Source organism: Leptodactylus fuscus, chromosome 8, assembly GCF_031893055.1.
Source record: "Leptodactylus fuscus isolate aLepFus1 chromosome 8, aLepFus1.hap2, whole genome shotgun sequence".
Lineage (NCBI taxonomy): Eukaryota > Metazoa > Chordata > Amphibia > Anura > Leptodactylidae > Leptodactylus > Leptodactylus fuscus.
Genome location: NC_134272.1, coordinates 13,185,144 through 13,213,119, shown reverse-complemented (window position 1 = coordinate 13,213,119; position 27,976 = coordinate 13,185,144). Strand labels below are relative to the sequence as shown.

The 27,976-nt window shown below is 39.1% G+C and overlaps 1 protein-coding gene across 1 annotated transcript; it reads left to right on the top strand.

The window, feature by feature from the left end:
- The first annotated feature begins 2,141 nt into the window (after positions 1–2,141).
- On the top strand, positions 2,142–27,730 carry LOC142216730 (mesothelin-like). The gene is made up of 21 exons (XM_075284763.1): positions 2,142–2,257; positions 11,483–11,598; positions 12,988–13,112; positions 14,090–14,210; positions 14,351–14,563; positions 14,650–14,817; positions 15,248–15,385; positions 15,500–15,549; positions 16,638–16,758; positions 16,854–16,939; positions 17,179–17,296; positions 17,428–17,612; positions 18,088–18,178; positions 18,255–18,375; positions 19,929–20,113; positions 20,257–20,412; positions 23,266–23,399; positions 24,207–24,343; positions 24,517–24,611; positions 25,454–25,643; positions 27,107–27,730. Exons 3-21 carry the CDS (start codon positions 13,060–13,062, stop codon positions 27,202–27,204), a joined length of 2,460 nt encoding a protein of 819 aa, XP_075140864.1. The 5' UTR covers positions 2,142–2,257; positions 11,483–11,598; positions 12,988–13,059; the 3' UTR covers positions 27,205–27,730.
- Positions 27,731–27,976: the final 246 nt, after the last annotated feature.

Sequence of the window (27,976 nt, the reverse complement as noted above, 5' to 3'; positions counted from 1 at the left end):
AGCAGAAAAGGTAAGTTATTGTAATCCTCAGACTGATGTGTATCAACTTAAAGATGACTAAGACTTAGACATAGTCCTAAAATCAATTTACAGGATAACAAAACATTTCTACTAGAGTGCCAATTTTAGTTGAATATATTTGTCAAGAAATCTTAGTAAAATACTCTATTATTTCTTTAGGCAAATCTGTCTCGGGAGCAGATAGACACAGTAAAGAAAACTCTTTTGGCTGTGGAGCTTCAGCAACTGCAGTCCAGCTTCTCTAATTATACCATGAAAGAATGGAAAGTTTTGTTTGAGACCGACTTGACTGTTTTGATTGCGAATTTCAATCAAACCATTCTTCGGCTCTTGCCAATAAACATCACCTGTGATTCCTATCAAGCCATGTAAGTTCCAAGCATATGCTATATAAAGCCATTATAGAAAATATACAATCTCTTTGAGATAAGAAAAAAACCTTCCAAGATATTTCCTGAATATGAAAAACTCAAGATATGTCATTCCTATATTTAATTTTTAACACAGAATAAGTGGATTAAGCCTTGCTAATGGCACGCTGAGTGACGAGGTCGGGAGACAGATCTACAATGAATTCATCAAGAGATATTTCACCCAACAGTTACAATCCACAGGTAAGACTCCTGGTGAGCTGGGTAAACTATCAAGATGCAGATAGAAAATCTTCTATAAATGATGTTATTCTTCTTTTTACACAATATCATAATTGACTTCTAACAAGGAGAGTTTTGTCCCTTTTTGTCATTTAAAGGTACTGCATGTGGAGCTTCTGACTACCAAACTTGGACTCAGATCAATTTAGGCTACTTTTTTAAATATTCCACATCCACAGACTTGATCAATTTCAATAAAAACCTTACACAGGTAGGTGAAAGTCCAAATATTTGAAAGTTGACTAGGAAAATGGTTCTCCATATTCTCACATCTTTCCGTTTGAAAAAATTATTTAGGGTCCCCATCAATACTTGTTTTCCACAGGTCAAACAGGATGGCAAAACAAAAAAAAAAAAAAGAATTATGGGATTATGTTGTTTAAATGTTTTCATTCCATATAAGCATTTCAATCTCCACAAGTATGATATACAAAGGTAGCATAGAAATAGAACCAATTGGGCCTCATTTATCTCAACTGTCTAAATATAACACTGTTTTTCTTGCCCTCAGAAAAAGTTAAATTTTTATTCCTTCAACTATTTTAGTAAAATTCTAGCCCCGATATGATTGGCTATTAAAGATAACAAAGTTTTTTAAAGTTTTGGCAGTTCTGTGAAATGTTCCTTTCTGTGTTATGACAGACACAGTCCCTTTCAATAATTTCATGGCCCAGGGAAATAAGGATGGTTTCGACCTTCCTCAGTCTTTCACAAAATATCTCATTCTAATATTGCCGATTTTGCCGACACATAGTCCATTCAATATTCCAAGGCTGATTTCTGACTGTGAATTTGCTTTCCAGAATGCCACCACAATAAATGTCATAGCTGACTTTGTGACCAGGACAGATGTTCTACAGAATGAAACGTTGCTTGTTTCCTATCTAAGTAAGGTGAAGCCAGAAAATGTAACAGCCTTTGTGATAGCTCTGTCATCTGCAGCAGAAAAGGTAAGTTATTGTAATCCTCAGACTGATGTGTATCAACTTAAAGATGACTAAGACTTAGACATAGTCCTAAAATCAATTTACAGGATAACAAAACATTTCTACTAGGGTGCCAATTTTAGTTGAATATATTTGTCAAGAAATCTTAGTAAAATACTCTATTATTTCTTTAGGCAAATCTGTCTCGGGAGCAGATAGACACAGTAAAGAAAACTCTTTTGGCTGTGGAGCTTCAGCAACTGCAGTCCAGCTTCTCTAATTATACCATGAAAGAATGGAAAGTTTTGTTTGAGACCGACTTGACTGTTTTGATTGCGAATTTCAATCAATCCCTTCTTCGTCTCTTGCCAATAAACATCACCTGTGATTCCTATCAAGCCATGTAAGTTCCAAGCATATGCTATATAAAGATAATGTAGGAGATATACCATCTCATTCCTAATAATTGAAATAAAAAGCAACTTTCTAAGATAGTTCCTGAACATGATAAAGTAAAGATGTGTCGTTCCTATACTTCATTTTAACATAGAATACGTGGATTAAGCCTTGCTAATGGCACGCTGAGTGATGAGGTCGGGACAGAGATCTACAATGAATTCATCAAGACGTATCTCACTAAACAGTTAAATTCCACAGGTAAGACTCCTGGTGAGCTGGGAAAAATACCAAGATGCAAATAGAAAATCTTCCATAAATGATGTTATTCTTCTTTTTATACAATATCATAATTGACTTCTAACAAGGAGAGTTTTGTCCCTTTTTCTCATTTAAAGGTACTGCATGTGGAGCTTCTGACTACCAAACTTGGACTCAGATCAATTTAGGCTACTTTTTCAAATATTCCACATTCACAGACTTGATCAATTTCAATAAAAACCTTACACAGGTACGTGAAAGTCCAAATATTTGAAAGGTGACTAGGAAAGTGATTCTCCATATTCTCACATCTTTCCGTTTGAAATAATTATTTAGGGTCCCCGTCGATACTTGTTTTCTACATTTTACAAAGGATGGCAATGTCTCAATGGGATTAAGATCTGGGGAGTTTCCAGGCCATGGACCCAAAATCTCTATGTTTTGTTCCCTGAGCCATTTAGTTATCACCTTTGCTTTATGGCAAGGTGCTCCGTCATGCTAGAAAAGGCATTGTTGATCGCCAAACTGCTCTTGGACGGTTGGGAGAAGTTGATCTTGGAGGACATTCTGGTCCCATTCTTTATTCATGGTTTTGTTTTTAGGCAAAACTGTGAGAGAGCCGATTCCCTTGGCTGAGAAGCAACCCCACACATGAATGGTTTCAGGATGCTTTACAGTTGGCATGAGACAAGACTGGTGGTAGCGCTCACCTCGTCTTCTCCGAATAAGCTGTTTTCCAGATGTCCCAAACAATCGAAAAGGGGATTCTTCAGAGAAAATGACTTTATCCCAGTCCTCAGCAGTCCACTCCCTGTACCTTTTGCAGAATATCAGTCTGTCCCTGATGTTTTTTCTGGAGAGAAGTGGCTTCTTTGCTGCCCTCCTTGAGACCAGGCCTTGCTCCAAGAGTCTCCGCCTCACAGTGCGTGCAGATGCACTCACACCTGCCTGCTGCCATTCCTGAGCAAGCTCTGCACTGCTGGTAGCCCGATTCCGCAGCTAAAACACTTTTAAGAGACGGTCCTGACGCTTGCTGGTCTTTCTTGGGTGCCTTGGAGCCTTTTTGCCAACAATGGAACCTCTCTCCTTGAAGTTCTTGATGATGCGATAGATTGTTGACTGAGCTGCAATCTTTCTAGCTGCGATACTCTTCCCTGTTAGGCCATTTTTGTGCAGTGCAATGATGACTGCACGTGTTTCTTTAGAGATAACCATGGTTAACAGAAGAGAAACAATGATGCCAAGCACCGGCCTCCTTTTAAAGTGTCCAGTGGTGTCATTCTTACTTAATCATGACAGATTGATCTCCAGCCCTGTCCCCATCAACACCCACACCTGTGTTAATGGAGCAGTCACTGAAACGATGTTAGCTGGTCCTTTTAAGGCAGGGCTGCAATGATGGTGAAATGTGTTTTGGGGGATAAAGTTCATTTTCTAGGCAAATATTGACTTTGCAAGTAATTGCTGTTAAGCTGATCACTCTTTATAACATTCTGGAGTATATGCAAATTGCCATTAGAACAACTGAAGCAGTAGACTTTGTAAAAATTAATATTTGTATCATTCTCAAAACTTCTGGCCATGACTGTAGTACTGTACACTGATGCAGCTGAACCATAGCTATAAGTCCACTTATCCTATAGGCTGCTAAAATGGCAAATGTTTTATACTCGTAAATGTTGAATATTAATGGTTCTTGAGAAGTACTAATGTATACTCCCTTATACAGTTGGAGAGTGGTGCCATCATCACACCCACCAATCTTGCCGACTTAACAATAACCGCAGAGCTCACACACAATGAAACTTTGGCTGGATTCGTCATAACCAACGTCACACAATTCAAGTCACTGACAGAGTTAAATGAATACATTGTCCAATTACAAAGCTATGTGTGCGCAGTAAGTATTACCGTACGATAAACAGTAAAGTGAAAAACACAAACAGTGAAGAATGAAAAAATATTTGTTTTTACCTTTAAACAGAGCTCCTCATCAGCATCTGGTGCATCCCTGTGTGCAAATTCAGTGGCTCTTCAGAACAGCACCAAGTTGACCATTTTCTCAGCTGTATCAGGGGTTCTTCTGACGTACTGGAATGTCAGCAATGATGCACAAGGGCGTCAAAATTTCAAAATAATTGCAAATATGTTTTCTCTGGAGATCACAGAATCCACCATCTCTGGACTACCTAAAAACATTGAATGTAAAAGTGCTCAGGAAATGTAAGTTGTAATTATAGTTGATTCTTGACGTTTACAGCAATGATATGTATATATTTCCATTGTTATCAATGGTCCTCTTTTATTTGTCTATCTGGTGAGAATAATCACAGCAGTAGGATCAGAGTCTGTTCACCTTGTGGAAGCCAGAAACTTATAAAGTTTATTTTACAAAGGATCAGGTTGTCATAAGGTCATTTATATAAAAGAAAGGATACTAGGCGACTGACGAGATCATGATAATAGCCATGGCAATATCTGGCCTCATTCACAAAGTTCTTTAGCTAAAACAGGGACTGACTGACTCAAGATGAGAAGAAAAATAAGTACTTCCTCTTATGCTCTTTTTGACTCAAATAACTAATAAAGAGGTTGTGCCAATAAGGACAATTATACAAGCACTCTATTCACTTTCAGTCCCCCATTCTCCTTATCGCTGGGGGATTCTGACACTTAGCCCCTGTCCTGTGGATGTGAGATCATTGTCCTTAATGGGGCTCTATCATTAGGAAAAGTCATTTTTAGCTAAGCACATACTTGCATAGCCTTTAAAAAGGCTACCTTTTGTATGTAAATTGTCTCATTAGTTTTTTTATAACTCCATTTTTATGCATATGCTAATTAGCCTTCTCAGTGCACCATGGAAGTGTCTGTGTGCAACCTCTGCTGTTCTCTATGTGTATGAGAGCAGAGAGGCTGCTGTGCTGATGACTCTGCTCTCACACTCATAGAGAATAGCAGGCTGTGATCACAGACACTTTCGGTGCACGGAGAAGGCCAATTAGCATAGGAATAAAAACTGACTTATTTAAAAACTACTGAGGCAATTTACATACAAAATGTATGTGTGGAGTAGCCTTTCTAAAGGCTATGCAATAATGTGCTTAGCTAAAAATGACTTTTCCCCAATGATAGAGCCCCTTTAATGGAACAAGCTCTTTACCTTTTTTTTATAAGGGCAAAACTGATTTCTTGAGCCATCATGGCATAAGTTTCCAGGTAGCCAGTCAGATAATGGAAATGGTGACAGCAGCAAAAGAGGAGCGTGTTGATCTTGTGTTAGAGAGAGATCTGTCCAATTATATGACTATACTGGTGAGGACTTTCCTGAAAGTTCCAGGGTCAATTCAGCCACATCAAACACAAAACTGATATTTAAAATCTACAATGTCTCATCTTCTCCTCTTTCCCTTAGAATCTCATCCTTGAATTCCTCCTATGGCCTGTTGAACTCCACCATTCAGAAAGCATTATATAAGTACCTTCTGGATTACCATACACGTAAGTTCATTTAATCCATACAATATCAAAATTCATATGAAACCTATAGTGAACTGTAATAAACTCAGTGTTAGAAAAGGATGATACATGGATAAAAATATTCTTCATAGAAATAACTAATTTTTATTTTTATTCTGCTAATAGAGACTAAATTGACATGTGACAACTCCAGCAACCTTCAAGAATTTATTAACACATACTTTCAAGCCTCCTCAGTTCTGCTAAATCCCGGGGACTTAGTGTCTCTTATTCCAAATGATAAGCTTTCAGTAAGTATACTAAGTAATGTAGCATACAATATAGCCGTTCTTACTTTGCGACATTTATTTGGGTCGCAATTCCGGTGCAATTTATTTATTTTAAGCCCCTCTGCATTGTCATAGTCGCACGCCTTTCTGTCAGAACCTACTAGGAGGAAAGAGTGTTTAAGGCCACAGCCCCATGTGGTATAAACGCTGTGGTGGAAATGTCGCAGAAAAAAATGCTGCGTTTTACAGTAGCTGCATAGTGGATGTGATTCTAGCAAATCCAATCCATACACTGCAGAAAAATACACGCAATGGACACGTTGCAATTTCCAAAACTGACACAGTTTTGGAAATTGCAGCACATGAATACCTATGGAAATGCTGGTGGTTTCCCTATAGGTTTAATGGAAGCAGACCTTCTGCTGACTTTCTCTGAAAAGCAGCCACATTTTTTCCCGCAGAGCTTTTTTTTGCTGTGGCCCACTACAAGGGGCCTTAGCCTAAGACATGTATTAAAAATTGTGCACAGCATGCAGGTGCAAAGCAAACATCAATTCTGGTGCATTTAGTTTAGTAAATTTGCCCCTCTGCCTTTATTTCTTCACTGGCTTTTTAGTGCTTACATTCCCTTATTAACTACCTTCATAGTTTTTTTTTGTTTTTGTTTTTTGGGGGGGGGGTTGAGGCTCTAAACAAAAACTAAAAAAAATAATCCAAGTTGTGACCAGTTATGAAGTCTTTTCACAGGGACCACCCTAACATATTTGACACCTGATGTGATGTCTTTACTTGCAGCAACTGAACTCACTTGAGCCGCAGAGCCTGGTCTTCTATCTACAGCCTGACACTAATACGAACACGACTCTATGGTCAATAATACTGTCACATTACACGAACATCAGCAAATTGGGCGAAGTCATGGATTTACTAAACATTACAACGGTAAAGTTATAAACTTTGGAACATTTCAAGAATCATGTGTAATTTACACAAAGTAATGTATTACTGTAATATTGGTCCCTTATGGTTTGTCTATTGTGTTGTGTAGATGAACATCTCTGAAACCATCTTCAAGACCGTTTGGCCAATCTTCCTGTCAAATTCTGGTTCCATTAGCAGCTCTGAAATAAGTAAATGGTTTAATATCCGATTCAAGAACACTATAAAACTGATCACAGCGGAGCAGCTGAACTCCAGCGGGAATATAACTAGCAACTGTGTTTTCTACCAAAACCTGTAAGAATATAGTACTATATAATGCAGAACTATGATGACCGACACTTGTAAAAATATACTAATATACACTGTAAAACTAAGATCAGCACCAATATAAAATGACCTCCTATCTACCGCAGATATAGCATTGCTTAGGGTTTCCCATACAGACATGAACCTGCATTTGAAGTCACGTTCTGAGGTTTTATAACCTGTTAGCAAACCTCAATAAGGCCTTAAATGCCTTATTTTATTTTATAAGGCCTCTTTTATTTGTCTATCTGGTGAGAATAATCACAGCAGTAGGATCAGAGTCTGTTCACCTTGTGGAAGCCAGAAACTTATAAAGTTTATTTTACAAAGGATCAGGTTGTCATAAGGTCATTTATATAAAAGAAAGGATACTAGGCGACTGACGAGATCATGATAATAGCCATGGCAATATCTGTCCTCATTCACAAAGTTCTTTAGCTAAAACAGGGACTGACTGACTCAAGATGAGAAGAAAAATAAGTACTTCCTCTTATGTTCTTTTTGACTCAAATAACTAATAAAGAGGTTGTGCCAATAAGGACAATTATACAAGCACTCTATTCACTTTCAGTCCCCCTTTCTCCTTATCGCTGGGGGATTCTGACACTTAGCCCCTGTCCTGTGGATGTGAGATCATTGTCCTTAATGGGGCTCTATCATTAGGAAAAGTCATTTTTAGCTACCCTGTTTCCCCGAAAATAAGACATGTTCTTATAATTAATTAGCTAACGAAATATATGACTTTTCTTATTTTTGGGGGATGTTTTATGCAGCGGCTGGAGCGGGGAACAATCGGCAAACGAAGCGGGGAACAATTAGTGGAGTGCCGGCATGACTGCCGGTTGTATGTGATCCAGAAGGGGGGGGGGGGGGTCTTATTTTCGGGGAAACAGGGTAAGCACATACTTGCATAGACTTTAAAAAGGCTACCTTTTGTATGTAAATTGCCTCAGTAGTTTTTGAATAACTCTGTTTTTATGCATATGCTAATTAGCCTTCTCAGTGCACCATGGAAGTGTCTGTGTGCAACCTCTGCTGTTCTTTATGTGCACGAGAGCAGAGAGGCTGCCGTGCTGATGAATCTGTTCTCACACTCATAGAGAATAGCAGGCTGTGATCACAGACACTTTCGGTGCACGGAGAAGGCCAATTAGCATAGGAATAAAAACTGACTTATTTAAAAACTACTGAGGCAATTTACATACAAAATGTATGTGTGGAGTAGCCTTTCTAAAGGCTATGCAATAATGTGCTTAGCTAAAAATGACTTTTCCCCAATGATAGAGCCCCTTTAATGGCACAAGCTCTTTACCTTTTTTTTTTTATAAGGGCAAAACTGATTTCTTGAGCCATCATGGCATAAGTTTCCAGGTAGCCAGTCAGATAATGGAAATGGTGACAGTAGCAAAAGAGGAGCGTGTTGATCTTGTGTTAGAGAGAGATCTGTCCAATTATATGACTATACTGGTGAGGACTTTCCTGAATGTTCCAGGGTCAATTCAGCCACATCAAAAACAAAACTGATATTTCAAATCTACAATGTCTCATCTTCTCCTCTTTCCCTTAGAATCTCATCCTTGAATTCCTTCTATGGCCTGTTGAACTCCACCATTCAGAAAGCATTATATAAGTACCTTCTGGATTACCATACACGTAAGTTCATTTAATCCTTACAATATCAAAATTCATATGAAACCTATAGTGAACTGTAATAAACTCAGTGTTAGAAAAGGATGATACATGGATAAAAATATTCTTCATAGAAATAACTAATTTTTATTTTTATTCTGCTAATAGAGACTAAATTGACATGTGACAACTCCAGCAACCTTCAAGAATTTATTAACACATACTTTCAAGCCTCCTCAGTTCTGCTAAATCCCGGGGACTTAGTGTCTCTTATTCCAAATGATAAGCTTTCAGTAAGTATACTAAGTAATGTAGCATACAATATAGCCGTTCTTACTTTGCGACATTTATTTGGGTCGCAATTCCGGTGCAATTTATTTATTTTAAGCCCCTCTGCATTGTCATAGTCGCACGCCTTTCTGTCAGAACCTACTAGGAGGAAAGAGTGTTTAAGGCCACAGCCCCATGTGGTATAAACGCTGTGGTGGAAATGTCGCAGAAAAAAATGCTGCGTTTTACAGTAGCTGCATAGTGGATGTGATTCTAGCAAATCCAATCCATACACTGCAGAAAAATACACGCAATGGACACGTTGCAATTTCCAAAACTGACACAGTTTTGGAAATTGCAGCACATGAATACCTATGGAAATGCTGGTGGTTTCCCTATAGGTTTAATGGAAGCAGACCTTCTGCTGACTTTCTCTGAAAAGCAGCCACGTTTTTTCCCGCAGAGCTTTTTTTTGCTGTGGCCCACTACAAGGGGCCTTAGCCTAAGACATGTAATAAAAATTGTGCACAGCATGCAGGTGCAAAGCAAACATCAATTCTGGTGAATTTAGTTTAGTAAATTTGCCCCTCTGCCTTTATTTCTTCACTGGCTTTTTAGTGCTTACATTCCCTTATTAACTACCTTCATAGTTTTTTTTTTTTTTTTGGGGGGGGGGGTTGAGGCTCTAAACAAAAACAAAAAAATAATCCAAGTTGTGACCAGTTATGAAGTCTTTTCACAGGGACCACCCTAACATATTTGACACCTGATGTGATGTCTTTACTTGCAGCAATTGAACTCACTTGAGCCGCAGAGCCTGGTCTTCTATCTACAGCCTGACACTAATACGAACACGACTCTATGGTCAATAATACTGTCACATTACACGAACATCAGCAAATTGGGCGAAGTCATGGATTTACTAAACATTACAACGGTAAAGTTATAAACTTTGGAACATTTCAAGAATCATGTGTAATTTACACAAAGTAATGTATTACTGTAATATTGGTCCCTTATGGTTTGTCTATTGTGTTGTGTAGATGAACATCTCTGAAACCATCTTCAAGACCGTTTGGCCAATCTTCCTGTCAAATTCTGGTTCCATTAGCAGCTCTGAAATAAGTAAATGGTTTAATATACGATTCAAGAACACTATAAAACTGATCACAGCGGAGCAGCTGAACTCCAGCGGGAATATAACTAGCAACTGTGTTGTCTACCAAAACCTGTAAGAATATAGTACTATATAATGCAGAACTATGATGACCGACACTTGTAAAAATATACTAATATACACTGTAAAACTAAGATCAGCACCAATATAAAATGACCTCCTATCTACCGCAGATATAGCATTGCTTAGGGTTTCCCATACAGACATGAACCTGCATTTGAAGTCACGTTCTGAGGTTTTATAACCTGTTAGCAAACCTCAATAAGGCCTTTGCAGAAATGCAGTGGGAAAAGGCACTGTGTTTTCAAAAACACAGCATGTACATTACCCCATTGACTTATACGGGGGGAGACAAAAATGAAAATTGCAGTGGAAAAGTATTGAAAATTGAGTTTTTGCTACAGTATTTTTTTTATCTGCAATTCATTATGTGTGGGTAAGCCTAAACCTTAAAAGAATGTGTTGCCATGCCATAACAACTCTAGGGGTCTGTCTAATCTGGAGTGTGGGATACAAATTACCTATAGTGTGATCATTATCATTTCCAGTAATCACCTCATATCATTGAGGCTGTGCAAACTTTATGATCCAAAAAAAAAGGTGTGGCTTGTGGAAAAGCTAAGGAGCCACAAGAAATATAAAAAAAAAAACTTTAAGCTGATTGAGGATAATTTTAGATCTACAAAGTTTAGGATTTTGTAAATCCAAGTCAAATCCTTCAGTAAACATACAAGTTCTGAGGCTTGCAGTGGTTTTTCACGTAATCTATAGGTTACATTTCAGTGATCAGGTCATAATTTTACCACTGATTGTTTTTTACAGAGTGAATACTTTATCTATACATCATGAAGATTACAATGTCAGTACTCAGCAAAATATCTACAATGTATTGAAGACAAATCTCCAGATAGGTATGCATATGATACATCTATCTATCTATCTATCTATCTATCTATCTATCTATCTATCTATCTATCTATCCATCTCAATTAAATAACATTTTCCAGTAAAACTCCCAGGAACTAATCTTCTACCCCTTTCAACTTCAGCTTTCCCAGATACAAATATAACAAAGAAATGACTAAATAAAATTTTCACAGAATCCAATTCTTAATCAATTTTACTAATAGTTTTTTTTTCCTTATCTCTTAGGTGAAAAACCAGTATGCTATACAAATGACAACAATTCATGGATAGCTGACAACCTGCAATTTTATCTGACCTTCTGCAGTGCTGACGATCTAAGATCTTTCAGCAACGAAACATTGGTAACTATGGATGGATGCCAATAGGATTACTTTCGGATTCACTTTAGTCCAGAAGCTCTCCTAAGGCTGAAGCCCTACATTGCGAAAACAGCTGTGTTAGTACCTGCAAAGTGGATGGGATTCTGGCTAAGCCCATCCACACATTACAGAAGAAATCCGCAGCAGAAAAGCGTTTTTTAAAAATAACAGCATGTCAGTTATACCTGCAGAAATAATGGCGTTTCCATATACTGTAGGTGTAATAGAAGCAGAAAGTCAGCAGAGGAAAATTTTGCAATGAAAAATGCTGAAGAAAAAAACGTAACGCGTTTCCGCTGTGTTTTTCTAAATGGGGCTTCAATCTTAATAATTAATAGATCGGGGTTGTGAATGAAAGAACCCCTTCTATTAAAGGGGTTGTCCAGTTTTAGACATACTAATACTGAGAGACAAATGTTATTTTTTGGATAATGAAAAGTTTTACAATTTTCCAATATAATTTCTGTATCAATCCCTCACAGTTTTCTAGATCTTTGCTTGCTGTCATTCATTCTGCTTACTTCCAGTGGATAAAAATCAGTCCACGGTCATGTGATATACAGTCCATGGTCATATGATGGACACACACGTCCATCACATAACCATGAACTGATTTTTTTTTTCACTGAAAATAACCAGAATGAATGACAGCTAGTAGAAACATGTGAGGGATTGATACAGAAAGTATATAGGAAAATTTTATTACACAAACAATAACATTTGTCTCTTAATATATGTCTGAAACTGGACATCACCTTTAATTCAGGATTTCTAATAAAACTAGGTGACCACCTAAGGCAGATGAAAATGAGTCTCCTAAACTAGGTGACCACCTAAAGGGAGTCTATCACCAGAACACTCCCCATTGAGCTAAAGTCTAAATAGCCAGGGTTCGTGTGAATAAAACACCTACTTCCCAATCATTGCCTCCATTTCTGAGATATTAATAAGCTGTTTGGTGCAACAAGGATGTCATCATTGCTCACAATGTACCAAAGAATTATGCTTTCCAGTACCAGCTCCGAAATGCCCCCCTCCGTTCTTAATACCATTATACAATGTATGCTTCTTGGTCCAGGTAGGGATGGAGGAGTGGACGGATTGGGCACTGGAAAGCATTGCTCTTTGGTGAAATGATAGAAATGGTGATGCATCAAACAGCTCACTAGCATATAAAAAATATCTCAGCAACAAAGGCATCCATCGGGAAACAGGAAAAAACTGTTTTATTCACATAAACCCCGGCTATTTGCATACTTCAGTAGGGACTCCCTATAAGATGGCATAAAGTGAGGTTCTGTACTGAGCTACCTTGTGAATAAAATATTATTACAGGTACATTGACTCGCCCTATTATTTTGTCTTTAACAGTTACAGAAGTTTTCCGTGGACAGCAAAACATTGGCTTTAGTTAAAACATTAAATCTTACAGAAGACCTGCTGATGTACTATGCAAAGTTACTGACCATAGAGAATCCAAACTTTCCTATAGAAAAGTATGTACCTTTGCTTTAAGATATGTTTTAACCTCATGCAAAGAAGTAGGGTTTTTACCATGTGACATAAAGACTGCATTACCCTAGGGGTCAGTACAATTATAGTGTTATTAAAATAAAAAAAAAATGAAAATCTTGATTTTATTTATTTTTAAGTGTATGGGCGATTTTAGATTTTAATCTCGATTTTGTTTTTTGTTTAAAAAAAATAAAATAAAAAGGAAAAAAAAATAATGTTCAGTGAGCTGGCATTGGAGGAGTCAGATATATTTGGGGCAGGCTTCCTTGTCCTATCACTCTAGTATTGACCACAGTGAAGAACTGTCGTTCATAGCTGGTGGTTGGAAGAGAAAGCCTGCATGGAATAGATTGCTGGCTAAAGGGGCTGTGGACGACTGTTCTTATGGAGGGAGTGCGGTGGGACATAAAGGTGTTGTGCTGTTAAGGACCTTTATGCGCTATCCAAAGGACACGGGATAAGTGTTCAATGCAGGAACCCTGCATGCAGGGTTTTTCTGTCCGCTTGAGAAGTCGGACATCTTCTCTTGCGGACAGGAAAGGACGGGCACGGAGTGCAAAAGAACGCACCCGATGCCCATTCAAGTGAATGACAGGTGTCACGGACACATCTAGTGTCCGCTCCTAGTGTCCGCGACAGATTTTGAGCGGACACTAGGAGCGGACACTACATGTCGGACATCGACGGTAGTGTGAACGCCCCCTTACAAGTCCCACAATCTTGAAACATAGGTGCCATTTGGAGGTTGGGGAAGGAAGAGGACAACCTCAAACCTCGGGAGCCGAAGTCACATCTAACTACAGCACCTGAGGGGTTAAGTGTGTTCAATCAGAGGTGTCTCTGATCATAGGCACTTCCACACAGTCTCTATCTATCTATATTAGTCATTGAATGTTACTCCGATCATGCATTAGGTCATAGCCTCCAAACCACTGAAATTTGTTTTCATTATTTGCAGCATTCCCCAAAATATTCTTTGTTACGCAATTTCTACTCTAAATATCGGAATCATCAATGGTAGCCAAGCATTAAATACACTGAAACTCCTTAAGACATGCAACGTTACTCTGGATCAACAAGTAAGTGCTTCAGTTACACAGATCTTATTTATCACCCCAGACCTCCTGGCACACTGCTATGAGGGGTCATTGATGGTTAACTCCAGGTCTATGCGGGTCTTTGCTGACTTTAACTAATGGGGCATAATATGTCATTGCAGGCGTTGTCTGGTCTCCTGCCTTCTTCATCAGAAATCACATCTGATACCCTCGCATCACTTGGCTCTCTAGCTGTTGGACTACCAACGTCAACAATACAGAAACTAAATGGGAGTGTCTTGGTAGACAATATATCCAACCTGTCAGCTATTAATGGCTGGAGCGTCGCTCAGGCTTCCACCATAGTAAAAAAAGTCTTAAATACTAACTATATGGTAAGATGTTTATAGAAATTAAGTAAAGTTTGGTAAAATTAGGCAAATGTCTGTACTAAAAAATAATATATGCTTTATTTTTGAAGATCACTGTACAAAGTTTGAAGAATCTGGGCAGCCTAATTATTGGACTACCATCTTCTAAATTAGACATCTTGTCCTCCAGTGACATCCTAACGCTAGCTAATAACTCAAAATTTACCACCTACATGGAGCAAGCCCCACTTGCACTGAAACAAAGATTTGTTCAGAAGGTAAGTGTGTGAAGTTGTCTTGGTCATTTTAGCAAGTCGCTATGTGCTGAGATCATTGTCTCTATATGGCCATCTGATGGTACCTCTGTACATCCATATTTATGTAGCATGCACAGGATATACCTGTTGAGCAAATCCAGAATACTCCACTATACAAGATCATGCTATTTATCATTTTCTAAGTGAATGTAGAAGCCTCTCGTGAAAGGCTACCATCATGGTGCACTTATTGTAGAGACAGCTCATTGGCTTCCATGTTAACCATGGAGAGGAATCACTTTGCTTGTCCAAATGACCCTTCTCTCCAATAAGACACTAGGAAGTAACTACAAGCTAGTGGATGGTGTGGCGTCAACCATTACCAGATTTTTACATGCTCCATGTTCTTCATACAAATGGCACAGCTCTGATGTCTCTGTGTCTTCTTTAGGTCATTCAGGCCAGCTACACCGAGAATGTCTTCCAGTCTGTACCAGCCAACCTAGCCAGTGAAATCCCTGCATCAAAACTCATAACTTCTACTCTTGATATCAGTAAAATAAACCAAATGAAGTTTATGCCCAGCCAGGTAAGTCAACCATCTAGCATGAGGTCAATAGTTTTTTTTTTCATTTATTTACTGCTAAATCATTAATAAATAAAATTATATAATTTTAATGTTGTAAATATTTTTTTCCTTTAGGCTCAGGTGCTTTTCCAGACTGTGATTACCCAAGTCACAAACTACTCAATGTAAGTGATTTGTACAAATTAGGTAAAATTACATACTGGCTATATATTCATCCAAGTAAAACTACTTAGTAAAGCTCCTTATCAGAACATGTAGAACATCTCGGAGTAACTATCAGCTCCACAGACCCAACCAGTCCATTTTTACTGGACTGTACAAAATTTTTCATGTAACAGCTAGTCAGTCTGGTTGCCTGACTGACTTCTGCTTAACAAGGGACAATACTTCATTAAAATATTTCCAATGCTTAAACAATATTTCTATAAAATGGTGTCTAACAGGTCGAAAATGATTCCTAAACAAAGAAAAGTGCCATGTAGGGGCAATTAATAGGCACAACTACATGCCATTGTGTCAAGTGATGTAGCGATAGGCACCTTTTTATGAATATGCCAACCAGAATGTAAGTGTACTGAGAGCTAGTGGGCCTGATTTGCCCGATTTTTCACACATCAATGTGTGATTGTGGATTCGACACCTGGGATCCCCAAACATCAGCTGACTGTTATACCAAATATGAAGTACAGCACCTTACATTATAAGAACACAGTAGAAAAATATTCCTTCAGCACAAGAGGTCTATAGTAAAACTTGACTTTTATTGGAAAAATATAAAAAAAATAGGTACCAGACATAGGAAAAAAGATGTAGAAAAACTTACATGGTCAATTCCAAGTATGCATGTATGGTTGAAGACAGACAAGCCTACGCGTTTCGGGACATCCGTCCCTTACTCATGGCAATACCTTACATTATGTTTAGAGATGAATGAGACTGAACCATGTGAAAGATGAACATGACATCATGGGCTCAGGGAAGAAGCTGAAGGGCTCGTGAGTGCTATGGCTTTTTCAACACAGGGCTCTCAGGGGTTGGACCACAAGCAATCACATATTTATTTCCTATTCTAAGCATTGTCATCAATATATAAAAACTATGTAGCCTGGAAACAAGACAACAGAAGCAATATGTACAGTTTATGACCGATTCTATCTTCTCCTCTGAATCCTGCAAGACGTGGATCAGAGGGATGGGGAGCTTGCACTAGCACCATTAGGGCAGTCATTTCATCATATTATTTCCCTTCTAGATTATCTTCTAATGTCCTGCAAGGTTTCACATGCGGAGCTGCAAAGAACATTACCAACGATCAGTTTGTCAGTCTCACTAAGTCTATGACCGGCAAATCAGTGAACTTAGGGAGCAGCCAGGTAAGTGATTCCTGACAATAAGATGTACAATGTTCACACTGCAGTGACAATGGCATTGGGTTAACTTTGGAATATCTTCTTTTGTTTTCTTGTAGCTACGTTGCTTAGCCAACAGACTCTCAAAGAACGGAGCACCAGCAGATTTTGCCAACTATTCAAGTGAAATTCTTCTGTACTTGGGGTAAACTTGTTACATTTTTTTTGTTCTCTCTAGCTATATTAGGACTTTAATCAGGATGTAATATTGTACCTTAAAACAACATTGAGATAAAATGCTCAATTCATTTTAGTGACTTTGGTTGTATATGATGAGATGTTGCAACGGGAACCAAATGTGTGCTCAAATGTTTCAGCATTCATGTCCTCAATTCTAGTATTAATGAATTTAATATAAAAAATGAATTTTTATTTCCTTTATAGACCCTATAACAATCCGTCACAATGTAAGGACTATTTCACACGTGTAGGACAGGCCAATATTGACCTGTTGGTCCAGGAAAAGAGAGTAGCTCTACTGAACAGTGCAAGAACCTGTCTGGTAAGGCCATCAATGTTATGATGGGGGTTGTTAATATGGTATAGTTTCAAAAAATCAGCAAGTTTTCTTATGACTAATAACATAAGACACAAATAAATGTTGAGTAATTCTGATTCCTCTGTCTACTGCAGAATATCAGTAGTGCAAGTAAAATTACCAAAGACACCCTACAGACGCTGGGCAGCCTTGTCTGTGACCTGCCAACCGAAGAAATCACTAATTCAGATCCCTATATAGTACAAGCCCTTCAGTCCTGCTCTTCTTTCACTGATCCTCAAAAGACTGCCATTTTACAGAAGCTAAAGAGTGTATATGGGTATGTATGGGGAACTATATGCATTTTAGTTTGTAGAGCTCTGTGAGCTAATACTTCTACTTGGTACTAGTAATAAGATACCCATCACGGCTGATATGGGGGGGTGGAGCATATGCTTGTACCCTGTGAATGTCCATGTTAAAAGAGAAACAGCATTTGTCTGCCTGTTTAAATCACCTCGATCTATAGTCCTAGCCTGAAGATCATGGCTATATATTAATGTGATCGAACGCACTTATGACTGGCATAGTATTTCGACCCATAGCTTGGAGATCTACACGTCTTGTCATATCCAAGATCTTCTAGTTAAACTTGCTCTTTTAGCTGTGAATGGGGGCCATAATATTGTACAGTGTTACCAATAAAGGAAAAAAGTATCTTACAATTTAAGGACTCCGAAAAAAAATAGATAAAAGCATAGATGACTTGAACAACCTAATTTAGCAGTCTTCTTTGTTATGTTTTATTTCTTCAGAAATCCTTCCAGCTGGACAAGCACGAACATGGAACAAATTGGAACCCTCTCCAGCACTTTTGACAGCAATACCCTTGCAAATATTAATTCGGTAATACCAACTTCAATTACGCCACCATGTCTCCAATAATTTGTAGAGCAGGCTGAACGCTGTATTTTTATTGCAGACTATAAAGAGACAGTTCTTCCAAGGATTCCTGAAGACTACTAAAAGTCAACATAAGACGATCTTCACTTACGTGATGAGTCAGCTGAAAGTCTCAGCAAGACCCGCTACTCGAGCAACATGTAAGTATTAAAACATAACTTCATGAGCACAGCCAGACTTCATATCCCCTGCACCAGTGGAAAGTGTGCTTCATTTATAAGGAGGGGCATGCATATCAAACATAAGAAGCAATCTCCGCAGGGCTCTGCACCTGAAATCTATGCCAACTTACAATTTCTGTAGATTTCAGAGATCATTTATGCTCCTTGCTGCACCCCAAGAAAGTAGCAAAAACAACACACACACAAAAAAAAACCTCACAAATCTTTGCACAAAAAATTCTATTTCAGGTGTTAAACTTTGGGCTGTGTGCTAGCTTCATTTACTGACCTGAACAGTATCCCAGGACTCCTAGCAGTATAGTCATCTATGCTGCTCAGATTCCCTGTCTCACAGCGACATACGGGATACGGAAAACGGGATTAGTCTCCCGAATGGCATCTTTACCCAGCACAACTTAACCCAATAAATCAGTGGCAATAGGGCAAAGGAATGAAGCCATTTAAAGCTGAGGCCACATGTTGCCAAAACGAACCATTTTTGGCCGCTGTAGAAACTCAGCAAAAAAAAAAAAAAGCTGCATTTTACAGTCCCAGTAAAGTGAATATGATTTTTCCAAGAACTCTGCATTTTTGAAAAATGCTATTTAATTATCCAGCGAAAATGCTGCATTCTCTCCATAAAGATGCAAAATGCAGAGGAAAAACAGTAAATGAACCTTTTAGTCGCATACAACATATTTGTGCAGCATTTTTAAGATGTGTTCCAGTACATGTGGCTTGCTTATTTATAGCTCCAGGTGGGAGGATCCACGTTGCAGAAACGCAGCTTTATTTTGTTGCAGATTTTGCTATGTTTTTTGAGAAAAAGTCAAAAATAGTTTAAAATGGAATGGGAAATATATAGAAAGCTCTGATGCTTCTCCCTTCTGCTCAATCCACTTTTGACTTTTGCTCAAAAAAAAAAAAAATGCAGCAAAATCTGCAACAGAAAAAAGCCGCATTTCCACAACATGGGCCCTTAGCCTCACTTATACTGACTGTTACAATATCATAACATATGAAGTACCAAATTTTTTATTTATGTTTATATGTTACTAACTAATGTTATTAACCTGAGTCAATATAATATGTAAGGTTGACACCACAATGATTCCTGTCTGGCTCACCACATCTATGTGCCTATACAGCTTATATGTTGGAGACTCCATCGCAGAGATTGCCAAAAATCAGCAGTGAAAAAAGTTCTGCATGGAGGACTTTATTCTCTGCCACTTTCAGTTTCAATTCGAGATCCATCGGTGTCCGTATGTAACCACTGTTGTAGCGGTCCAGCTCACTGTCGACAGACAGCCTAATGCTAGTGTGAACCTAGCGTGAGACATACAAATGTTCCAAAGGTCATGGGATATGACCTGCTATATTGAGACCTATGAACCTTCCAGGGGTCCCACACTGAAGAATCAGCAGATTCAGTTCTGTTCTATTCCACGTTTACTATGGGTAAAGTACAGTAAATCAGCTCTCCAATAAACATGGTGGTAAAGCTTCCTATGTATTATTTCCCTGTACAGCTGATTGTGAAGAGCTTACTACAGAAAAGATTGCCAAGCAGCAGGAGTATATTGTTATCAGCTACACTGCCGCACAGCTGGACGCCTGTATCAATAACATAACTGTAAAAGATAACTTGGAAATTCTTGGAAGCCTGGACTTCAATACAGACCAACTCAACATTCTCAAAAATAAATTGAATTTGGTAAGATGTTTATAAGTATACATATATCATTTTTAGTAGCACATTAATTTCCCTAAACAGAGACCACTACACTAGGATGGGCCACTGAGATCTTAATAACTGATGTCATCTGAATAAGGTTGATTTCTTTTTTTTTCTAACAGGCCTTAACTCCTGCTGTGCCAGAGGAATATCTCTTCCAGATAGGGAATATTGCCAGGATGTACAGCACAAAAGAAATCAGTCAGTGGAACGTCACTTCAGTGGACACTTTAGCAGCTGTTCTAGAAGATGCATCCTGGCAAACTAATGACTCCAAGGTAACTTCCTAGAGCATAAAATAAGCAAGGTTAGGCCTCATTCAGACAGCCATAATGTTCCTATATCGATAAGCACTAATTATCAGAACTAGTAACATCATAAGGATTTATGGTATTTAAAGCAGTATTCCCATTTCCAGATATTATTTATATTTAAAGTTGTAGCTCAAGTGTTTTACCCAATACACTGCTTTATCTTCTTGCTGCATTCGTCAGATACTGCTTGGTTGTTGCCTAGGTTTCAGACCACCTCTGCTATCTAGCTGCAGTGGTTGGGCTGGTAACATCCGTCACTGTTCCCGCAACTGACCACTAATAGAGCCTTCTGTCAAATCTTCAATGTGCATTTAGCTGCTGAGCCCTGATAATGGCTAGAACAATGCTTGATCAGAGCCTCTGTATGTAAATCCTTAGATATCTAGATTGCTGGTCTGACCTGTACATCACACAGGCTATGCCCACCAACCAACTTGTCATTGTGGAATCCACGGCAAGATTGATCAGGGCCAGTGGCGTAACTACCGCCATAGCAGCAGAGGCAGCTGCCACAGGGCCCGGGACATTAGGGGACCGGTGACAGCCGCTACCGCTGCTATCATTATACTCGGACCCCCGAGTATAATGATTGGCGGACCGGGAGAGGTAAGAAACATAAAAAACACTGTTACTTACCTCTCCACGATCCTGCCAGGTCTTCTTCCTGGTGTCCTTTTTTTTTTTTTTTTGTTTAAATGTAGATTGTGAGCCCCACACAGAGCTCACAATGTACATTTTTCCCTATCAGTATGTCTTTTTTTGGAATATGGGATGGAAATCCATGCAAACACGGGGAGAACATACAAACTCCTTGCAGATGGTTTTTTGCCCTTGGCAGGATTTGAACAGCAGGACTCCAGCGCTGCAAGGCTGCAGTGCTAACCACTGAGCGACTACGTGGCCCCTATACCTGACGTCCTTTCTGACGTCTCTGACGTCACATGAACCCGGCCTGCGTCCCGGGTCATGTGACGTCCGACGTCATAGAAGAAGGACAGCAGCAAAGAAGACAGTGTAGGAGTCAGGGGACAAGTAAGTAACAGTGGTTTTTTATGTTTTTATTCCCCCGGGGTCTCCAATTATTATACTCTGGGGTCTGAAAAGACCCCAGAGTATAATAATTGTTTATGGGTGTCCACAGTGGGACATAATACTGTGTGCAGGGGCCACTATTGGGGATAATACTGTATGCAGGGGCCACTATGGGGGATAATACTGTGTGCAGGAGCCACTATTGGGGATAATACTGTGTGCAGGGGCCACTATGGGGGATAGTACTGTGTGCAGGGGCCACTATGGGGGATAATACTGTGTGCAGGAGCCACTATGGGGGATAATACTGTGTGCAGGAGCCACTATTGGGGATAATACTGTGTGCAGGGGCCACTATTGAGGATAATACTGTGTGCAGGGGGAACTATGGGGGATAATACTGTGTGCAGGGGCCACTATGGGGCATAATAGAACGCGCAGGAATGTGTAGGAGGGGGTCGGTCGAGGTCTTCAGTGTCGGTTGGGGGGGGGGGGAGGCATGTCAAAAGTTAGCCACAGGGCCCCGCCATTCCTAGTTACGCCACTGATCAGGGCATAATTTTTTCAGCGTCCAGCTGCGATCTCTGCCTTCCACTGAACACAATATAGAATCTGGGTGGAATCTGCCGCGGAGTCCATCCACAAATCCGTGGCAAATTTCTCCATGTGAACGTACCTTCAGACTCATTTAAAAGGGAACCTGTGACATAGATTTGGTAACAAAACCACCAACTGGTCCTTATAATCCAAATATCCATATATTATCACTGTATATGACCGGAATAAAAAAGGAACCTTTATACTAAGGGCTCGTTCACATCTGCGCTTGGCACTCCGTTCTTCAGGTTTCCGTTTCCTGCATAAAACAGAGCAGGAGACGGAAACCTGCAGGACTCTTTCATACCCATTCATTTGAATGGGTGAGAAAGATGTCCGGCCGTGAGCGGCGGTGAGCGTTTTCCGCCGCGAAACCGGGTTTTATAATCCGGACACAGAGTCAGACATGCAGTACTCTGTGTCCGAATTAAAAAGAACGGTTTCGCGGCGGAGAGCATAAAACGCTCACGGCCGGACCCGGTCTGTGGTTTCCGTCTTCTGGCATGCAGAAGACGGAAACCACAGAATGGACAGCTGAACGCAGGTGTGAACCTAGCGTTACCTTGAAATGATTTTGAGAATTCTCATTGAACTTATCTCTGGCGCTGCTGCCATGGGTCTGTCGCATGAGTAGTAAAGCTGAAGTTTCTGGTTTCAGTGAATAATTTTTAAACCTGGGCACAGGCCCCATTAGTATTGAGGTATTTGGAACACGAGGCCCATGGTTAGAATGGGATTTGCAGCCATAATATGAACCCTAAAATATGTCCGCATTATAACAGAATCTGAATGAGGCTTATTGTGTATATTTACATGTCAGCTCAGTACAAGTGCTAAGCTTTATCTTTCAACACATGCTTGTCTGAAAATATTGCCCTCTTGGGGTAGCACGGTGGCTCAATGGTTGGCCTTGCAGCGCTGGAGTCCTGGGTTCGAATCCCGCCAGAAACAACATCTGCAAGGAGTTTGTATGTTCTCCCCATGTTTGCGTGGATTTCCTCCCACTCTACAAGGACATACTGATAGGGGGAAAAAAAGTACATTGTGATCCCTATATGGGGCTCACAATCTACATAAAAAATAAATAAAAAAAAAGAAAATATTGCCCTCTTTAGCTATCTTTGTCTATAGAAAGGATATACTACTATGTAATGCATGCAAGTTTCTAATTCTGTGACTGTGTTACAGATTAATGCCTTGGTGACACAATATCTAAAATCTCCAAGTGCAACTCTCGATGGAACCGCACTCACTGTCTTGGCTCCTTATATCTGTGGCTTAGATGAGACTCTTATTTCAATAATTTCTGAGAATGATCTACAGTAAGTATATATTGTTTCAATAGCTTCATTGATGGAAAGGAGATACTTTTCTACAATAATAGACATGCTATAGATAAAGGACATGCCATTGCCTTGCAAAGAAAAGCGGACCAGCCCCCAAATAGGTTTCGGCCAAGGAAGAAACAGCGCTCGCCTGGTATAAATGGTGGATACTAATTTATTGACACACAATGCGTTTCCGGCTACACAGCCCTTTCTCAAGTGTATACATTTTAATCCACATTGGGCCAGAGTGCCCACTGTGGATTGAAATGTATACACTTGAGAAAGGGCTGTGTAGCCGGAAACGCGTTGTGTGTCAATAAAGGAGTATCCACCATTTATACCAGGCAAGCACTGTTTCTACCTTGGCCGAAACCTATTTGGGGGCTGGTCCGCTTTTCTTTGCATCTATACGTCTGAGTGACGCCTACAGCAGCTGCCTTGGACCCTAAGTATTGGGTGTTACGAGCTTTTTGAGTGTTGTGTCATTACACAACCTCCCCAGGTGAGGGGGCATTTGTCTCTATGGAAATAGCCCATTATTGAAACTTATTACACGAGGATCCGCTCGGTGTGGTCTCTCCTCTTCTCTATGCCATTGCCTTGGACATTGAAAACCCAACGAAAATAAATTGCACCTCTCCCTCTCCAAGTGCTAGTTCATAAGTTTGACACTGGCTCCTCAGGGGAGGAGCACTTCACAATTGCTCCTCCTCACTGGAATCTGTGTAAATAAAACATCAGCAATGATATACAAATGCTTGTAGAATTCTCTACAAGTAAAATCACATATTTTTATTTTAGAAATTCTACTAAACCTTTGGATACAAGTACTTGCACTCAAAACCAGAAGGACCTTCTCTACAAAAAGATGAGGACAGCTTATCTATCCTTTCAGAACTATTCCAACGCTTACTACCAGATTATGAGCACAGTGCTAGGTAAGCCATTGTGCCTTGGAAGATGTATATGTTTTTGACTATCCTCAGGCCATTTTATAAGATGGAAGCAGCCTTGAGTCACAGAGGGTGGGAATCTTACTTTACTATCTGCTTAATATTTATCTCTGATTGATCCAAGATGACTATTCATTTTTTCACCACTTCTTGTGCAGGGGGTGCACCGTTTGGCGATTTGCAACTTTTTGCCAAAATTCAGCCAGAAATGGACCTCACCACTTTTACAGAACTGAATCCAAATGAAGTTAAGGTAAATGAATAGATGTAAATGTATAAAATGGAAAATATCAGTCCCAGTACACAAAACCATTCCACATACTGAAATTCAGTATAATAAAATGACATAGGAACACAGAAATTAGCAATATTCTCAAGATATGTTTGTTCTGCTTACTGTCAGCAACCTTCTTATTTACTAAGACCCAGTTCCTGATTGTTTCTAGCGTAGACAATCGTGTGAGCAGCATTAAATCTTTTTTCAGTCCTAAAATCCGTGAGACTATCTGCTATACAGCAACAAAAGCTTATACAGTGCAGTGAATACAATGTAAATAAAAATTGACATTTCCAAACAACCACTTTATCAAAAATGTTCCTATTCACTGACCGAACGCAGAGATTTTGATAATAGCAAGGAATGGAAGAACAAGTACTGTGCATTACAAAAGTTCAATCTTTCATTATGCAATGTTATCTCAAATATTTATTTTGAGAGATGGTAATGGAATTCTAGTCCCTAACTTTTTTGTGGCCATCATCAATTTGGAGCAATTGCCATCAAATATTAAATTAGAAATAAAACAACTGCCTCCTCTTGTCCACAGGTCATGTCTGGTATTGCAGATCAGCTACCTCGTGGTAAATTCTACAGTACCAGACACAGTGGGTTGCTGTTTTTGAACAGAATGCAAATGATATCACTAATGTCTTCCAACCCCTGTTAACACCCCATAACTAGTTCAAAGAAGTGCCAAAGAACTATTACACTGGGGATCAGCTTGAGAAGTTGTTGTATTACATAAGATACACTGTAATGTGAAAACTAAGTTTGATTCAGTTTGTTAATGCTACTTTCTTCTCAATGTCGGATAGAAATTAAGTGCACAAAATATTAAGGATCTCTTGGGAAATAACGTCCTCGACATCAAAACGATATCCAACAGTTCTGTAGTCCAAGCCTGGCTGTCAGTAAATTCAAAACCGGAGGTCAACAACCTGGGACTTAATGAAACGGCTGGAGTACCAGAGAAATTACCTGATGATTTCATTGTCATTATTCCAGGTAACTGGCCATGACCATCTTATTAGATTCCTACCGTGAGATACATACTTTGCAAATAATCTTGATGAAAACAAATTTGGCTTCTACAGCATCTATGCAGATCGACATAAATAAAGCCTTAAGAATGGCCATGTACTCTGATGAGATAGAGTTAATGTAAAATACAAAGCTAATTAATTGTATGTTAATCTTCAATAATAACTAGCTTTGGGCACCTCCAAGTCAGATTTATGTAATTACCTTTTGAACCCAACACACACGGGTGGTGAATTTCATATATGGAATTTTGGGGTAAATTTTACCACCTGAAATATTGAAACTTTTTCAGTTAGAACAGCAAGACTTTTCTACTGAAATCTATAGTCCAATTCCTTCTCCAATATGCTTTTTGACAATTCCTTTTTCCAATTTCCGATTTTTAGATTCACATTTTTTTTTGTCTTAATAATGTGTCTTGCACAACACCCATTTATCAGGAGACATTGAGAAAGGATTACCTTTGAGTTGTTAGTGTCTTGATTGCAATCTCTCCATGGATTGGCCCACTATAAGTAATAGCAAAGGTTTAGGTCAGTATATAAAGCACAATATACAAGATCAGGATTTACATGGGAAAAATCCATGAATACTTGAATCGTGTGCATATACCCTCAAATGGACAGTTCTTATTAAAGCATCTTCTGACAAGTCAATGAAGCATATGAGATTATGCCATTGCTATGGGCCTTCGCTCTAAGATCCTATCACTAGCTAGAACAAGGGCTGAATGTGCAGTACAGCCAAACTGCGATGAGTGGGAGATTTTTGATTTAAGACTAAGAGAAAGTGAGATCTCCAAGTCTGAAAGGTCAAATAAGCCATGGTGTCTTTGTACTATTAGATAATGATATTTACATGGCACAGAAACCCAATGGTGTCATCTTCTAATGTCTCAGTGATGTCAGATGCTTTAAATGGATTATGGCATCAGTTCAAAAGGCCAATAAGTAAAAACTTTTTATGCACTTTTGAGTAAATTTGTATGATATTATTATTTTTACGAAAATGTTTCCTTGCAATGTGGAATACAGTACAGCTTCTGCTGTATCCTGAGTGATAAAAGCAGGGATATCATTTAGACTGGGCATAGGCTTTCTTTCTGCTTCTCAGAGACAAAGTCCAGCAGGGGCAGAAGAGTTTTATAATAGTAAAAGGTTGACATCCTGATAAAGACTCCAAGTAGTAGGGGGGACGCAATTAAATAGGCACCTTAAAATTTCATGCTGCTCTCCCCCCATATCAGAAATGGAGATAAGAACACAGAGTGGTGAGGTGCTTATCTAAATACTTTCCCCTCACTACTTGGGAGTCTTTATCAGGATGTCTACCTTTTTCCAACCAACAAAATTCCAAATCTAGCTTTACACATGAACGGAGAAGAAAATGATTTACTAACATAACAAACTTTTTTCTTTCTTTTGCAGTTCCACAGAAATCTGGAGCATCGCCCCTAAGCTTTGTCTACCTTCTGTATACTTGCACATTGGTAGCCATATTTTACATCAATAACCTCTTTCTGTAACCAGGCTACAAACTCCACCAACCTGTGATAGAGTTGTTATAGTCGTAGAAGGTGGAGTATGTGGATTAGCAGTATTTTAACTTGATCATGGCACATGTCGCTTTTATTTTTTCCAAGATACCTCAATGGTAATGTTTACACAGGCCACAGAGTACTTAGTTTATTATACACACCATGGTGACCGAGACAAAGAGAGTCTATGAGGTAACCAATGCTGAGTATAAAATACTTGTATTACTAGAGCTGGGGAACGTGTCCTGGATACATGTATCTCCAAGTATATATCTAATCTCTATAATTTATCAGAGACATCTATTACAAATAACCAGCTTATTAGAAACAACCACTGCCCAATCTTGGTCAAGCGCTAGTCTCAGGCTCCCATAAGGGTCCTAAAAAGAGTTAATATTCATGTAAATGTGAACTAGGCACAAATTAATGGAAGGTGTGGGGACCACTCAAGGCAAAGCCAACTCACTGAGCTAGAAGCCCAAGATGTCATCAAGTCAATCAATTTTATAATTTAATTTAATTTAATAAACCAGGCGGCATCTTCAGACCCGAAGTAGAAATGTCAGTATTTTACCATCAGACCTCAATACTTGAACTACCAATGCAAGAATAGACTTTATGGGTCAGTTGTGTGCTTACAAGCTGTTACACCACTATATAGACCACTACTCCAATTTTTGACACATGTTAAACTGCCCCCTATATCCAAGACATTTGACCCCTGCTTACAGTATTATGGAAGAAAAGGGTGATAGTCTTG

Excerpts from the sequence above, each read along its gene's own strand:
- LOC142216730 (XM_075284763.1), top strand. The coding sequence starts at position 13,060 with ATGTACTATGCAAAGTTACTGACCATAGAGAATCCAAACTTTCCTATA. Across the intron at positions 14,564-14,649 it reads TCTTAAATACTAACTATATG|ATCACTGTACAAAGTTTGAA; the intron begins GTAAGATGTTTA and ends TTATTTTTGAAG. Across the intron at positions 24,612-25,453 it reads TGAATCCAAATGAAGTTAAG|AAATTAAGTGCACAAAATAT; the intron begins GTAAATGAATAG and ends AATGTCGGATAG.